The 17490-nt window shown below is 47.4% G+C and overlaps 1 protein-coding gene across 1 annotated transcript; it reads left to right on the top strand.

The window, feature by feature from the left end:
* Window positions 1-479: 479 nt before the first annotated feature.
* PLA2G12B (phospholipase A2 group XIIB) lies at window positions 480-14046 on the top strand. The gene is made up of 4 exons (XM_074999507.1): window positions 480-714; window positions 7247-7335; window positions 9990-10155; window positions 12397-14046. Exons 1-4 carry the CDS (start codon window positions 480-482, stop codon window positions 12513-12515), a joined length of 609 nt encoding a protein of 202 aa, XP_074855608.1. The 3' UTR covers window positions 12516-14046.
* The last annotated feature ends 3444 nt before the right edge of the window (window positions 14047-17490 follow it).

Below are 17490 nucleotides of genomic sequence, written 5' to 3'. Positions count from 1 at the left end.
AGGAGGATATGCAAGTGTTTCCCTCCCACCTGCAAGAGAGGGGAGATAAGGAAGGGTTCTGCATCAATCTGGCTAATGTATACCCAGACTACCTACCTGAACTAGCAAACAATCCCTGCTGCACATAAGCATGGTCCGATAGATAGCCTGATCAGTCAGTCATCTGAAAGAGGGACAGCTATCTATCCCCCCCCGGCCACTGTCCCCAAAACACTGGCCGCTGCCTTGTGATGCAGGGTTTGAAACATTGCAAAGTATTACACAACTGTCCTCTGCTCTCCTGTTTTATGAGCTGAACTTGGACCAAATCTCCACTTTGTCTGACCTTTGCACTCTGTAATTGCTGTGACCTCACTTTAGTTACCACAGCAGTGTTTAAAGTCCACCGGAGAGGGGAGTATACATGCCCTGTACGTGAAACAACCCACTCCCATTTCCACTACATGCGTTCAGGATTCTGGATTTGGTCTGACTGCAGGATGAAGCTGGTTGTCAAGATGGTGGTTCTGTGCTTGGCCTTAAGTCTAGGAAGAGGCAATGAAGAAATAACCCCAGACAACTCTGTCAATCAAGGAGCCCCAGCAGAATCATCTTCATCAGACTGGGGCATTGGGACCCTACGTGATGGCTTTGAAACAGTTAATAGCTATTTTGACTCTTTTTTAGAGCTGCTAGGAGGAAAAAATGGAGTTTGTCAGTACAGATGCCGATATGGTAAGTGATCTCTTTCTTTTCCCTAGACCCTGTGGGTTCAGGCAGCTGCCCTGTGAATTGGAGCACCTCTTTTAGACCTAGCCTTATTAATGGTTCTTACTGGTAAGATAATGGCTATCTGTTTGAGGTTTGAGCCACAGGAGGGGCAGGACAAATGCAACAGCTACTCTTCAAAGACACACAAAAATCTTGTACCTTTTGCCTGTTTTGAGGACGTATGGCTGAATTCTGCACATTGCTCTCCCAGCACTGTCTATGCCATTAACTTCCTAAATTGATACTCATGGAGTTCTTAGTGCTGCCTCTTAGCTTTCTACTTCCCCCTCAGAATTCTTGTTGGATTTGTTTTCCCCGACCTGTTTCTTTTCAAACTCCCCTTTGCTCGTTTTTAAACTTTCAGTCTTTCTCCTAGCCTAGGATGGATTCTGTTGAACAAGTTGGTAGAGCATCCATAAAGCAAAGGACAACTCAGTTTACCATTGAGTGGGTGAGTCTGAAACTAGCAGGGCAGAGGGGAGAATTCATCCTGTGGTGATAACTAAGCCTGGTACATGGACCAAGATGGGGAAATTTGTTTCTTCCTACCCAGGGATGGTCAAGCAGAGCCATCCAGTCCATAGGATGAACTGGAGTGTCTGCCACAGGCCCCATGCTTTTTGGGGCCCCACAGCAGCTGATGCCCCCATCCTACAGGAGGGGAAGGATAGCCTGGAGCAGGTAGCTGTGACACCAGCAGGGGATTGCCTGCGCTTGGACTCCCTGCCCTCCCCAGCACCCACCCACACAGTGCACTCTGCTGTGCCTTCTTGACCTGTCAAACACCATTTCTGCAAGGGTAGCTGGGAGGCCTCTAGCTGCCTTGGAGAAGCAGTCCTCAGCAGGCTGAGAGGGTGCAATGGAGCCCTGCATAGTGAGAGTGGTGGGAGGGTGACTGGGGGAGGCAACCTCCTGTGTTTGCCACTGCTGTTTGCCACCCACCCCCTGCCCCAGGCGATCCCCCGCTGGGCTGGTTGCAGGGGCTGCAGGGAGGGAGGGGTTGCCTGGAGCCCTGTCCCCCATCATGATGGCCCTGTGGCTAAGAACCAATTCTTCCTCTCTCTCTCTCTCCCTCTATCACCCCTTCCCAAGAAAAGGTTAAGGGCTTCCTTAAAGGGCAAAGACTCCTTTGGACTGTTCTGCTACAGGGGTTGAACAGGAGACAAAGAGAGCATGGGTGTCTGAACATGCAGCAATTCTCAACCATCTAGGGCCCCAAAGCAGGGTACAACTCTGCAGCAGAGGGCAAAGACACCCCACCCTAAGGGACCAGCACCTAAAACACTTGGGCCCAAAACACTCATGAAAGAGAGGATTTTGTATAACCCAGTGATGGTGTTTGCGTCTTTAGCGTGTCTAAAGTTTGGCTAAACAGCCCAGTCTTTGCAGGCCCAAGGCATAAGGGGTCTTTCTTTACCTCCACAAATCTATCAAGTTGGTAGGTGGAGTTTCTAAATGACGCTCACAAACAGCAGACCAGCCAGGAGGCAGCAATCACTGCAGCCATCAAAGTTTCATTATTCAGCACTTCTAAGATTAGCATTGAGGAGGGAGGGGGAGAGAACTGGAAGGTAAATAAGATCGGTTGTCATGACAAGAACCTTTAACACTCAGGTCTGTCCCAGACAGGTACTGGGGTTGGGCTTAATTTTTTTTGTAAGGTTACAGATCTATTTGTCTTTGAGACAGGATTACGGGGAAAGGTGTTCTGTTTTTTTAGACAGAGCATAAAACAGCTGTGTAGGCCAAAGCACCCCTGAATGCAACGTCCCTCTGGGAAATCAGTTGCCCTACTTGTGCTGAAGAACATAGGAGATTTGTACCAAGAAAGGTTTTTTCCTCTAAAGGCTGCAGTGGGAAGAGAATCTTGCAGGCAAACTTTGCCAACAAACTGAGGCCAGGGCTTTGTGACAGTGGCGCCCTGTGGGTGTGAGGAACCACAAGGAGAGCTCCCGCATGAGAGGTGACAGGCACAACTGCAACTATCAAGTACATCAATGGACTTAAAAAGAAAAGGAAAAAGGCAGCAGAGTGGAGCAGGCAGGCAGGAGTAATTCAACAAACAAAAGTCCCATCTCCTTTAACCTAGCATTTCATTGGCCTCACCTGTGGAAGTTAGGGCTGGGAACACTGCAGGAGGGGAGGTGAAACAGTTCATCCTTAGCTGACCATTGCTTGGGAGTTCTCATTTTTCTTTTAAGAGTTTCATTGTTTTATATGAAAACTCAGTTTATTTAATGTGAGAGAAGAGCCGGGGGTGGGGCGGTGTTTAAAGAAGAAAATACAGAATAACAATTAGTTACCACACCATTACTGGGGTATCTCTTCCAAATGTCTCCAGGTGCTGCAGCTGTTCAAAAGGGGAGGGAACATCAGCAAAGGAAGCCACTAAAGAATGAGATTGTCCATCAACATGTAAAGCCACCTCTCATTGGCTACTCTAACCCAGCAGAGGGGAGGTATGCATGTAGGTATGACAATTTCTGCGAGACAGGCAATGGAAATTCACACCCACATCTGTGCAGCAGATTAACTTAAAATTTAAAAATGAAATGAGAAAAATTAAGCAAGTATATTCTCCACCTATCTTCCAGTTACCACTAGCACCACATACAACCTTAAAATTTGCCCTAGCAAGTCTCATGTTCTAAAGGCATTTCATAATAGAACATTTAGATGACACCAGGACTTCAGCCAGTAGAGTGATGTGCTCAAATAGTATCGATGAGTCCTCACACTGAATGTCAAAAAGACCAAGGTGCTCCACCAACCCTCACCAATGGGACAGTCTCATGTACCTTCTATTGAAGTCAATGGAGAACTGCTGAAACGTGGAGCATTTCCCATACCTGGGAAATCATCTTTCTGCTAAAGTCTACGTTCATGTGGAAATCCAGCATAGTTTGAGCTGTGCAAGCTCTGCCTTCTCCCACCTGAGACGAAGGGGCTTCAAAAACTGGGCCGTCTATGCCAAAAACAAAGCTCCTTGTATACTGAGCAGTGGTTATTCCAACACGACTGTAAGCATGTGAAACACGGACAACATGCAAGCATCATTGGAAGGCACTCGAACAATATAATCAATGCTGCCTCAGGAGAATCCTAAAGATCTCTTGGGAGGATAGGCACATGAACACTAGTGTCCTGGAAGTGTCAAACATCACCATCATTGAAGCCATTGTCATTCACCGACAACTTCGTTGGACTAGTCACTTAGTTCAGATGTCTGATCAGCACCTCCCAAAACAGATTCTGTTTCTGGAGTTGAAGGCAGGATGGAGGAGTGTTGGAGGACAGGGGAAGTAGTTTAAGGACACACTGAAGGCACACATGAAGAAGTGCAGAATCAGTGTCAACACTTGGGACAACCTTGCCCAGGACAGTCCCCTGTGGAGAGCTGTAATCCATGAGGGAGTGGCACAGTTTGAGGTTTGCCCTAGTGCAGAAGAGGTGGAGAAGACGAAAGGAGCAGCAAAAACTGCCCTGTGCCTCTACAACAGCTACCAACACCTGCTCCTTCTGCAGCTCCAGAACTGGGCTGATCAGCCACCAACAGGCTCACAAATAGGAAGGTGACACGAAGACATCCTTCTCATTATCAAGTGACCTTCAAGAGCTAGGAGGCCATATTTTGAAGCCTTCTCTGGAAATGATTAACTGTTAATGTCAAACTCAATATGATGAGAGAGACCCTTCACCCAGATTACTAGCATCTCAAACTATTAAACCTTGAAGAATTTGCCACTGATGCCATTTGTTTACTTCTTGGATTTTACTCTCTTGGGGCGGTGAATCCACTTTCTGTATGATTAGGGTGCTTATCATCTTGGCAATACCATAAGACTGGACATTGGTCAGAGTAGCTCTCTGGTTCCCAAGCACTAGCATGTGCATTTCCACGCATTGTAGGCAATTCTTTAAATGTATTGGAACAAAAGACAGTTTTGGTTTCACAAAGCTTGTTGAATCTGTGTGTCTAAAAGAGTCCCACTGACTTCATGAGGAGTTTCTGATTAGAATCTGGAAAATTGCAGAACCAAACTGCTTAACAGAGGGCCTATTTCCCCTCTCTCGTGGAGGATTAAAAGAGAACTCTGACACAGATTGAGACAGCAGTGCAACATGGTAAGCAAAAAGAGACTAAGGTGCCCACAGAACAGAAAGAAGCTCAAGTGCATAGGGGATCACAGTTCTTCTTCTTAAAATAATTATCTACAGTGAGTCATGTTAATATTTAATCATTGCCAATTTTGATAAAGACTCAGGATGCACTGCCAGGTGAACAGAAGAAGTTCCCTTGTTAAAGTCTGCTTTGCCTCTTTTACAAGATGAATCACAGAAATGGTGGAGGGGGACTCTGCGAGCCCCAGGCTAAAAATTCTGCCTCCACAGCATAGGGAAGATTACTGTGAGAACCTTGCCTCTGATGCAGTCGCACTTTGTCTACCAGGACCACCTAAGCTAATGGCTCAGAAAGATTTCCAAAGACCAAAAATTTGGCTTTGGAAGGGGCCATTAGTAATTATTTTGAACACTCAGCGTTAATTTCCCACAGGTCCCCTTGCAGTTTTGGCACTCATACATCCATAGCCATCATTCAAGAATTCACACTGGATATTTGCTGTACAATCAATAACTCTCTATCGTCCAGAACATTTCCAGCAGCAAGAGGAGATGTTTGCTACATGCTCTAACCCTGCTGCTTTTGGTAGCTATGAAAAAGTATTTGTTTTCCCATTCCAGCAAACAAGTGGATTCCTTTACTCTCCTCCACCAGCATGTGTTCCTTCTGGGCCAAGTGAATATCTCAGGCTAAAGGGGAAATTAGAACAGTCCGTTGTTAGACCATTAGCTGCATATTCCTGAGATTTTTCCATACAGTCCTATTGGCCTGCATTGTTCTCCCCCAGTTCAGGCATCTGAAGCTGCAAACTAGGAGGGGGTTGGGGGAAGATTCAAAAACCTGAGATGAAATGAATTTGTTCCCAGGAAGAATAAACACAGTCTCTTGACCTAGGCCAGCCATCTGCAACTACATCAGCAATGTAAAAGCTCTGAGCTCTTTTCTCCAGAGCAAAATGTTACAAACTCTGCCTGCTCCTCTTTTTACTTTAGGACTAATAATGCTGCTAGTCTGCATTGCCAAACGAGGGTCAGGCCTTACTAGTAACAGCCAGATCCATCATAGGCTGATAAGGACAGGGCTGCCAGCTGACCTGGGGCCTAGCTGATTTTTCACCAGGGAATGCAGGACAAAGTGTGTCTGTGTGCGCAGAGTGGGAGAGGGTGTTACAGTTACAGGGTTGTTCACCAGAAAACACTGAAGGGATAGTAAGGTATTTCCTTAGGCCAGGCGGTAGTGAAAAAACAAGAGCCACACTCACAGGCATCCAAGCAAAAATGGCCTAGACAGTTTCTCCATGTCCAGATGCTGGGCTCTGTGGGTGGACAGGCAGGGGTGATCTGCAGCATTTTGCCCAGCCTTGACTCTTTCTCAGACCTGTTCCAACCCAAAGGGATCCATCTTTAACATGTAAGAGCCGTAGAAGTAATGAGTTCCAGCACAGTAGTCAACGGGCCTGGATAAAAAGGGGCAGTGTACGTGCGTGCTCCCAGGGCAGGGTGACATTTAAGTCCTGTGTGGAGAGTTCCATTACCAATTCTTACACAGAATTCTTATTCTGTTTCTTTACTACTTGAATATTGCCCAGGTGGAGCAAGGAGAAGGGACGGGGGTAGGGGCAGAGTTGTGCAGGAGATCTGCGGCTGCTGGAATGCAGAGTCCCATGTCTCCAAGGAGGACTCGGACAAGAAGCCTGAGCCTGTGAGCTGGAGACCCAGAGCTAGCAATTGTAACTAGACTCCGTGCAGATTCAGTTGAGGTTGACCAGGTTTGGAGCCATTTACAAAAAGCTGGAAACTGTCCAGGGGGAGGAGGGAAGTTGTAAACACAAGAATCAGGCAGGCAGTGATGGTACTGATTGTGTGAGGCAGCAGTCCCTGGAAGCTGGGCACTGTACAGCCGCTCCGACAACAGTCCTGTGCCACCCAGCTGATTGTAGCGGTGCACAGTTGCACAGGTGAGAGCACATAAGCATTCATGTTGGATGGAAAAGGTTAGAGGGCACTGGTGTAAGGGACCAGCACCTGACTCCAATAGGGCACCGCCCACTCACAAGTTTTCAGAGAGAGAACTGCACCGTGTGTCACTTGGTCGGAAAGAAGCCGCTCATGTCTCTCTCCTTAAAACAAGTGAGCAGATGGTTGATGGTTCTCTAGCCAGCCAAGCCCTTGCTGTTCAGCGGAGCTAGTATGCTGGTAGGAGGATGTATTTAAGAGATTCATTCTACAATTTTTCTTTGTCTGGCAACCCAAAAGCCAACAACAAGTGTTTACCTCTAAGTTTGACACCCCTGTAATCTGAGATGCACTCACCTGTTCTATGACATTACTACTGCCAGGACTGCCCTAACGTTTCACTGTTCTGTTTTTCAAGGGAAGGCTCCGATGCCAAGACCAAACTACAAGCCGCAAGAACCCAATGGCTGCAGCTCCTATTTCCTGGGGCTCAAGGTACCAGAAAGTGTATGTACTGCTGCTAACACCTAATTTGCCGATAAAATAATTCACTAACCAGAACAATCAGCTGCAAGGGGGGAAAAAAAAAACAACCCAATAGTTAAGCACGTGGTCTAGTTATGACACATTCCAACAGTATGATAGACTGCAGGCACCTCTTTGGAGAGGTGAGGCTATGGCTAGAAATTGCTGTGACAGTCCTACCATAGTGCAGTACAAGCTGAACCTCTCTCATCTGGCACCCTTGAACCTAATCAGTGCCAGACGAGCAAATTAGCCAGACCACAGGAAGTCAATATGGTCTGGCACAATACCAACGCGTCCACTGCTTACTGGGTGACTAGAAGACATTTAGGGGTAAATTACAGCTATATAACAGCACAGAGCACTGAGCGCCAAGACTGGTGGCTGTAAACAAACTTTATGGGACCACAGGAAACTTGGCCACACCCATGAGAAGTGGTCAGCCAGCTAACTAAAACCATGCCAGATTACAGATGTTGCCAGATGAGAAAGTGCCAGACTAGAGAGGTTCAACCTGTACTAAATTGTCTGCCTGGGTCTGCCAAGAAGATAGCTGGCCAGGGAGGCAAGTGAAGGAAAATGTACCTTTCAGGCTAACGATTTAATTTACTGATTGATTTGCTAACCAGCAGAGCGACCAGCTTTCAAATATTGGCTGCTACTTGCAGTGACTGAATAATCCCATCAATGGGAATTAAGTGGGTGGCGCATGATATGAAATTCCAATTGTCTATTGGAGAGTGAAGTCCACTTAGATGACAAATGCAGCAGAAGCACATGACTGGAGCGGGGAAGCAGTTCAGAAGGTACATGACACTCGGCGCACTTCAGTGTGGCAGGGCAGGGACTGGGAGCCAGCGAAGTGAGCAGTGGCAGAGCCACAAAAGGCTTGTTTAAGAAGCCCAGCCAGCGACCCTTACCAAAGCTAATTGTGCCCCATAAGTGGGGCATCCCGGCCTTAAGCGTTGAATAATTGACCGGCCTTGCACTGACTGTTCCCTGGTGATGGACACAGTTTAAAGCTCATGCACCTTATCCGGGTTTCTCTTAAGTAGATTCTGTTGCGCAATGTTAAGCCAAGTAAACTGAGTCCTATTTCAGCATGGCAGGGAACGGCCCATGCTGCAAGTGGGGGGAGGGAATAGGAGGGCTGGGGAGACCCGCACAGAGGAAGCAGCAGTGGCCCAGTGAAGGAGCAGCGGGGGGCAGTGTGCGGCACTCATGTGAGGTAGGTGGGGGGGCTGAGAGGGGTCTGAGCCTGGCAATGTGGGGCGGGCAGGCGGGGGCTGAGAGCTGGCCAGCGCTCTGCACCCCAGCTGGCTCCCAGTCACAGGGCTGTAAGGTACCCTCCCCCAGCCAGGGATCCTGCGGCTGGCACTGCTGGCCAGGGCTCCACATCACAGCTGCAGGGTCCTCCCTGCTTTCCCCCCGTTGGGGGTTCTGTGACTGACACTTCCGGCCAGGGCTCTGTGCCCCAGCTGGCTCCCAGCTGCAAGGCTGCCAGGGATCCCTGGCCCCAGTTTTTGGAAATCTTATGCAGGACAGGAAGCCCTGGCTGGGGTTCCCACAGGTGGGGCTGCCTGTCCCACACAATTTTCCCGAAAATCTGGCAACCATAGCTGAGAGGGGTTTAAGCCTGACAGCAGTGGGGTGGTGCTGAGAGAGGTTTAAGCCGGGGGTGAAGGGGGTGTTTTGGAGCTGAGAGGGGTTTAACCAGGGCTGGAGGAGGGGGGAGTGTTTTCCCCAGGGAAGAAACTCCTCTCCCCCACCTCCTGCTGGTTTTGAGTTGCCTTGGGTCTCACAGTCTTCCTGAATGATCAGAATGGGTCCCCGTCTCAAGGGTTGGGAACCCCTGGCTTAAAGGGCAATGCCTGGTATTCACCGCAAAACCTATTCACAGGTGAGAATTGGTGACTGGCTTCATGAACCTCCCACTTTTGGACCCGTTCTACTACTCCCCTGCTCCATATTGAGCGCTAAGTAAATTCAACTGGCTTCCATGCTTTGTATATTGGTTATTTTAAAGCAATTAATGAAACCAACGTTAATCTGTTCCAGGAGAGCGTGTCTTGAAGAGCCTCTAAAAGCTGGCATGGTGAATTAGCATATTCTGGTTCCATCAGCGTCTGTACAAATTAAGATTTTGCTAAAAAAGTCCCTCGTAGGCAACTTGAAAAGTTTATTAGGTCCTTAAACTGAATGTCACCACAGATCCCTCTGTCTTCTGTGCATTTATGGGTGTCGGGAGTGGGCGGGGGGGGGGGGACGGGGACAAGACCCTACACTGGGGATGTGGAAAAGAAACAGGTTCTAGTGAGTAACTTACAAAGAAGGGCTTCATTCCCAGCCTGACATGAGCAGGTCCACACGTAACTCTTGTGGCTGTTACTAGAAATAACACAGTCACTAATGGGAGCCTATACACCATAGAGTCGGTACTGGTGCTTGCACTCCTAGCTCTGGTTGGCCCAGCCATGCCGTTAACACGGAATGGAGGAGCAGAAGTTTTAGGTCCAGGAACAGCTTTTGGTTTGGGGAAAGAGGAGCAGCCCCACCGCTGTGAAAGGGACAGACCCTTCTCTGAGAACAATACACCTGAGCAGTGCTCTCTTCCCTTTCCCTCCCTGTGCCTCCAGCTGGATTTAGGCATCCCTGCCATGACAAAGTGCTGTAACCAGCTGGACGTTTGTTACGACACCTGCGGAGCCAACAAATATCGCTGTGATGCCAAGTTCCGCTGGTGCCTTCACTCCATCTGCTCAGACCTCAAACGGAGCCTTGGTTTCGTCTCCAAAGTGGAAGGTGAGTTTTGCTTCCAACCCACCCTTATCAGTGGCAGGGGGCTCTAGCCCCACTTTCCAGCAGCATGGTGGCACAAAAACCTTTTCCTACAACATAGCAGCAGGTTTTTCCTGCGCCTGCAGACTGACTTTGGTACTTCCCTACAAATGTTTAAGCACCGCTGGTGTTGCACTAGTTTAGATCCTGTGTAAATGGAAGGGCTGTTCCAACATGGGCAATCCATCTCTGAGAGGTTGTGGCTAGGCTGATGGAAGGGTTTCAAGAGGGGCACAACAACTAGTTAACAAGAACCGGAGACAGTCCAAGGCCTGAGAGCCTTATTCCTGAGGACCATTAACTCCTTGCTCCCACAAGCTACTCCTCACCTGCAAGAGTCAATGCAAATCCCACCTACGACTCTGCCTGTTTTGGTTCCTATGGCCCTTTCTCAGAGGATGCCAGTTGAATGACCTTACAGGCAGGCCTAGCCTGAGGACAAGGCAAGCAAGGCAGTTGCCTTGGGCCCCACGCCTTCAGGGCCCCGCTGTCAGCCTGCCACCTTGGGCCCCGCAAACATTTTGGCTGGGCCTGCTGACAGGCCATGACTACTCCCTCCTCTCAAGGACCTCAACAGTTATTCCACTGACAGTTTCTTAAACATAGCAAGTGCCTCTGTTGCATGTTTGGAATAATTCCGCACAGTCTTAAAGAAGAGCGTCAGCATCTCCCCAGAGTCCTAGTCATCCCCTTCTGCCCCCTGCCAGGTTCTTCGGGTGCTCAGCTCCCTTTTTCTGGGCACAAGCCATCAGGGTTCCTTCAGAAAGCAGTCAGACAAGATATCCTCGCTCGCCAGGGCAATCACTACAGGAGTAGGTTGCTCTCTGCAGGGCCTTTCTGCAGCTCTCCTCTTATCCTTTCTTTGGGGCGTTGCCCTGCCCCGCAGCAGAGGCAACCTGGGTTAATCTGCCTATGCATCAGGGGAACAGGGGCACTTCCCTTAAATGGCTGATGACTCTGACACCTCTCATTGACTTCAGTGGATTTTGGCCTGATCCAGGCTAGAAATTTTCCTTGACTACAGCCATTGACGAGCAGCCAGTGTAGTTGCACCAGTGCAGCCCCTGCACAGGTAGACAGGTAAACACCCCCCTCAGCCACTATTTGCTCCAAGTCAGTCTAGCCTGGTTTCAAGCAGGAGATAAGCTCCACCAACACTTTACTTGACTGCTGCAAGAGTTGTTAGGAGCACAGCTGAGGCTGGTGCTTGGCCTTCCCGGCCATCATTGAAATTAATCCTCACAGCTTTAGGTCTCATCTACACTGAAAAGACAGCTCAGATTAAGGCCCCTGGGGGTTTCTGTGCTTCTCGGTGGTTATGTGTGTGCCTCAGAGACTCGTGGTGGCCCCTTAGCTGCCTGGATCCTTCCAAAGGCAAGGGTTGCTGCTTACCTAGCTATTCTCATCACAAGTGAGTCCTCAGTGAAGGTGGAGCAGACCCCTGTGACAAGATTTGGGCTGCCCCTGTTTACCCAGCAGGGGAACCCTCCAGGGGAAGGGTGGGAGGAGTCCAGTCCCACCCACTACCCTGGATTCCAGCCCAGGGTCCCTAACAGAGAGAGAGGTGATTAGTGGGGTTCTTACCCCTGCCCTAACATAGCAGCCTCTCCCTGGGACACCCCACCCACCACTTCCCTCTGATAGCTGACCTGGAACCTTCAAGAATTAATCTTTAATGAAAGCTTAATATTTGTCATGTGATGAAACCTCCAGGAATGCATCCAGCCACAACTGGCAATCCGACGGCTAGGCTCTCTGTGATATTTTAACTACTGTATCATCTGGCTCTGCTCAGAGCAGGTCTAGATGCCACCTGTGTCAAATGCTGATGACCACTGGCATCTTGTTGACACTATTGCAACATGGGAAATAGTCTGACAAAAGCTTAGTTTAGGACAAGGCCATGGTCAAATGGAAGGGTTGAGAAGTAGGGAGGAGTTGATACAGAGATCTTAGGAGATGCTCAGTGGTGATGTTGCCAGACACAGTGAGCATATTGTACTTTGAACAAGAAAAAACAAAGGGACAGGCACCGAGAACAAAACAGCTCCTAAATCCATCAGACAAGGAGGAATAGAGCTGTACACAAAAGCCAGAGCCATTACAGCACCACACACCACCAGTTGGTTTGGATTGGACTATTTTAATAGGCAATGAAAGTGTGTGGGTTTCTACTGACACACCTGTTCTGTTCCCCACTAACAGCTTGTGAATCTTTAGCAGACACAGTGTTTAACACAGTCTGGACTCTGGGCTGCCGACCCTTCATGAACAGTCAAAGAAGCGCCTGCATTTGTAATGAGGAAGAAAGAGAAGAACTCTGAGGGGCACAGCCCTCGGACAGTAGGTGAGCTAGACCTCACTTGTCCCATCTCCGATGCAGCTCTGTAGCAAGTCATTTTCCCTCAGCCTCCTGAACTGGCGATACAACTCTATGGGAGAGGAGGAACAGCTTTTTGCACTGTGTATGATGTAACATTTACAATCTTGGATGGAGGGATGCAGTGAAAACTATTGCCCACCTCACATCCAATCTAACAGCACCATCTCTTTCTTCCCAAAGGTATCATGGTGGGTTATTTTAATGGCAAAGTGGAAAGTTACAACACTTCTTTTTGGACAGATTCTGTTTTAGTTACAGCTTCTCTGTCATAGAAGTTTAAACTGGTGAATAGTCTCAGAGAGGCAGCTGTGTTAGTCTGCATCTTCACCAAACAAAAAAGCAGATGCCAGATCAGAAGAAGTGGGGCTGCCCCACAAAAGCTCATCACCTAATAAATTATTTTGTTAGTCTGTGAAGTGCTACATGACTGCTGGTTTGTTTTGTAAACTGATGCAGTTACCAATAAGTTATTTACACTACTGGCCCTGTTTTTACCAGCCTTATTGGCTGCAGGTTAGAAAGTGTTATATACATCTGATCCACATGGTCTGCAGCAACAGGAGGCTATTGTTAGAAAGTCTGATCACAATGGAATTTTGTTGGGGGGAGGGGATTGCCCACCCCTTTTTGCAAAGGTCATTGTTGTCTAATCACTGAAAATTAAATGTATCTCTCAGCAGTGATGGAAACCCTTGGACAGTGAGTATTCCGGTGCCAAAGGTCATCCCAGGAACTATCAGAATTGTTTCCTGGAGAAAGAATCTGACTGTGTTTTCCTTAGTTCGTTTGGGGTGGGGTTTGCTTTGCTCTTTTTGCGGGGTGGGAGCAGAGATGGGGAAGGGAGAAGTTGTGTGCAAGGAAATGTTTCTATTTCCAGAAACCAAGAGCTTTATATTTTTGTAAGGTGAACTGCCACACAATGTTAATTCTAAGTGTGAGTTTACACATACAATAAAAGATTACTTGGAAAAATCTCGTCTATCTTAAGCAGCTACCTTTAAATTGCAGATCTCTACAGTGGCACATTAAAGCTGACCCAAGTATGTAATTCGGCTTTCCCTAACACGCTTCATACTCAATCTGAGTGGATTGCCATCTCCTCCCAAGGCTTGTGTAGTTGTAGGTTTCTTTGTAGACGTTTCTGTAACTTTTGTTTTTTAATGGATACGGTTGTTAACCCTAAGACAACCCCATTAACCTTGGGGAGAGGTGATCATCATCCACCATAGTCCATCAAGCTCTCACATGGAACCCGCAAGGCAAATGCAAAAGAGGAAGACCTCAGACAACATGGAGAAGGTTTACTGAGAGCTAGAAGTTTTCCCCCAAGACAGAGTGAAGTGGAAGAGACTTGTAGACAACCTATGCTCCACTCGGGGTACATGGGATTAGTAGTAGCAGTGACATGACAAAAAATGGATCAACATCAGGGGGCAGGTTTGAACTGAATCTGTCCATCTGAACTCTCGTACTCTGAGGGCACCACAAGAAATAAAAACAATTTCTTTTATGTAGTAAACTCTTGTTTAATGGCTATTTGATCAACTGGCACACTTGAATGACTGGCGTAACTCATAAGTGAGAGGTAGTCGTGTTAGTCTGTAGCTTTGAGAACAACCACAAGGTGCCACAAGACGACTTCTTGTTCTTATAACTGAGCAGCTCTGGACAGTGAACACCAGGCAGGAGCACGGACAGAGCAAAGGAGCCTGCAGGCTAATGTTCTAAGCAGACTGCCCATTAAGAGACAATTAATGCCAATTACAATGTAGAGATTTCTTCAAAAGCATCTAGACCGAGGATCTGCCAAATAGCCATCAGGCAGTCACGTTTAACAACCGCCATTAGCACTCTTCTAAAGTATCCAGTCTCCCACTTTTGGGACACAGAGATTGTCTGAGTCAGCTGGCAGGCTCCTCTACTCTCCCACCCGCATGAGCTACTCATGCTGCCCAGAGCTACACAGCTGAAGCCATATCCTGCTGGCAGGGGATAACAGTCTTGTAATATACGTGGATGCTTGTAGAAAGAGACTGGGAACAATATTCTGCATACATTTTTTGTTTGTTTCTTAATATCAAATCTTCTTTAGTGTTATACACTGCTAGGTATACCTCTCTGTTATCCAAAATATCTGATTATCCAGCAACCTCCCAGAATTGTGCACCCCTCAGCTGCCTCCTCTTGTGTTTTGTATTGCAGTACGTACAGTCCTTGTTTACAAAGCAATCCAGTTGGTGTTTTCCCTTCAGTTAAAATACTTCTGTATGAGACTCAGTATTTCAGAGCAGCCCTCTCTCAGCAGAGTGAGGCACTACCCCCTTCTCTGCCTCAGCTTCCCCACCATGTTCTTCAGAACCATGATCTGGGCCACCAGCCAAACACCATTTGAGGGGTTAATTCCGCCCAGGAGGACAGATGCCTTTAAATTTCGATAAAATCCAACAGAAGCACAAAACAAAAGAAAAAGCAGTCAAGTAGCACTTTAGCAAAATAATTTATTAGGTGAGCTTTCGTGGGACAGACCCACTTCTTCAGACCACAGCCAGACCAGAATGGCTTGGCTGTGGTCTGAAGACGTGGGTCTGTCCCATGAAAGCTCACACAAATATTATTTTGCTAGTCTTTAAAGTGCTACTTGACTGCTTTTTGTTTTGATAGTGTATAGACTAGCATGGCTCCCTTTCTCTTACTAAAACAAAAGAAGCTTCATTCAGCAGCCAGCTCCTCTCCTCAGAGGGAGATCCCAGCTACCAAGCCTGTTTTAACACTCACTAACAGGCACCTGGGCTCTGGTCAGTGACATGCCTCAGACAGCATCTGGCTAAACTGCTTAGCCCAAACTAGGGCCACTCTGTCTCCCTAATCAGCCCTCACAGCTGGGCTTTCCTCCATCTTGCACAGGTTTAGCAGGGCAGGATGAATTCAACAGGGTTGACTGGCTTCAGGCCTCCTGACACTTACAGGGGTAGGCCGCCCTGTTACAGCCTCCTGTAGCACCCTCTGCATTTTCAATAAACTCATAATAGTAAAGCTAAGGAGTGCAATGATTTAATTATTAAACCTGTTATTCCTGGAAAGCAGGGCCCAGCCTCTGACTTCTTGTGAGTATATCATAGCATCCTAGACTAGCGGAACTGGAAAGGCCCTCAAGAAGTCATCAAGTCCAGTCCCTGCCCTCACAGCAGGACCAAGCACCAGCTCTATCATCCCTGTTAGGTATTTTTCCAATCTGTTCTTAAATATCTCCAATGATGGAGATTCTACAACCACCCTAGGGAATTTAATACAGTACTTAACCACCCTGTGAAAACGCGCTGGTTCAGCTCCAGGCCTGGACATCAAAAGTCAGCAAAACGGACACTGACCAGCAGTGCACAATGCAGGCCATGATGGGGGGGGGGGGCACTGGTTGAGTACAGTAACAGAGAGAAAGCCGTGCTAGTCTATATACTATCAACACAAATGTGCAGTAAAGTAGCACTTTAAAGCCTAACAAAATAATTTATTAGGTGAGCTTTCGTGGGACAGACCCACTTCTTCAGACCACAGCCAGACCAGAACAGACTAAGGCACAGAGAACCAAAAATACTAATCAAGGTTGACAAATCAGAAAAAAATTATCAAGGTGAGCAAATCAGAGAGTAGAGGGGCGGGGGGGGGGTCAAGAATTAGATTAAGCCAAGTTTGCAAAAGAGCCCCTATAATGACCCAGAAACTACGCATCCCGCTTCAAACCACGTGTTAATGTATCAAATTTGCTCCAAGCTGGGAACAGGTGGTCTCAGCTTCCCCTGGAATATAAGGATGAGAAAAATAGCCTTGTGTTTCTCTACAACAACCAACTGCTACAGGGGCTAGGTGGCTCAGGTAATAAGATGAAATCCTTTCAAGTTCAGAACAACAGTATCAATTTGGCATTGCATGCGATGGTACAGACCCAAAAGTTATTAAAGGCTGATGGTGGCTCCGAGATGTCACAGACAATGACAATAATTAAGCTCCAAGCGGAGAGGACAAGGCCTCACAACAACATAGGCTTCTAGAGGTAGTACCTGAAGGTCAGAGAGGAGACAATTATAGGGCAGTTTAGTCAAGCTTCTGCTACTCCTACCTGTTCTGTTGATAAACCAAAGTCTGTCAGCAAAGTACCTTAGTTAGCACTTAATTCACTTCCTCAAAAATGGAATGAACTGTCAAAATAGTTGAGCAATATGAACAGCATTAATGGAGCTCAGTGACAGATGGTTTGGGATGTCGAGATGAAGCTGGTGCACGGCTGAAATTCAGTCAAGCCTTTCAGAGGCCACAGCTAAGACTGCATATTCCAAACAGGCTTTTCTTCAACTAGGAAAAGATTAAGGGCCGAGACTTCCAAAATGATTTTTATGTTCCTCCCACTTACTTTGTAATTAATTTCAGCAGAAGGCTGCAGATCAGAAAGATGACTTTAAACATGGGGAGTCTCAGTAAGAGCCAGCTACTCTGCCAAAGAGTGAAACAAAAAACTTCGACCTTTCAGGTTAAAAGCCGCAACAAAAAAAAACTCCCCACGACAAAAAGGCTGAACATTTGTCTCATTTTACAACTGAGGTTCTATTAACATAGTTCAGGCTGGCATAGGTGCTGTACCTCCAATCTGTGCTGATGCTTTACACTTTAAATAGCTCTCAGCCAGTATCAGTATCATATCAGTATCCAGTGGCCAATGGAGCAGACTCACCTGCTAGGTTTCAGCCACCAAAATGGTGCGTAACCCCCACAATGTCTGAGAATTGTTCTGAGAGTTTCCAGCTTTGACGGGGCTTTTGAACCTGATCCTTTAGGTTTAGCACCATCTATGGAGTGTTTTCATCAATTGTTCCTGATATACATGTCATTAACCCCTCTGTTCCAAGTCACAGAAGACCACAGCA

This window comes from Carettochelys insculpta, chromosome 7 (assembly GCF_033958435.1).
Source record: "Carettochelys insculpta isolate YL-2023 chromosome 7, ASM3395843v1, whole genome shotgun sequence".
NCBI lineage: Eukaryota > Metazoa > Chordata > Testudines > Carettochelyidae > Carettochelys > Carettochelys insculpta.
The sequence above is the reverse complement of the archived record's forward strand: the minus strand, read 5'-3'. Positions and strand labels throughout refer to the sequence as shown.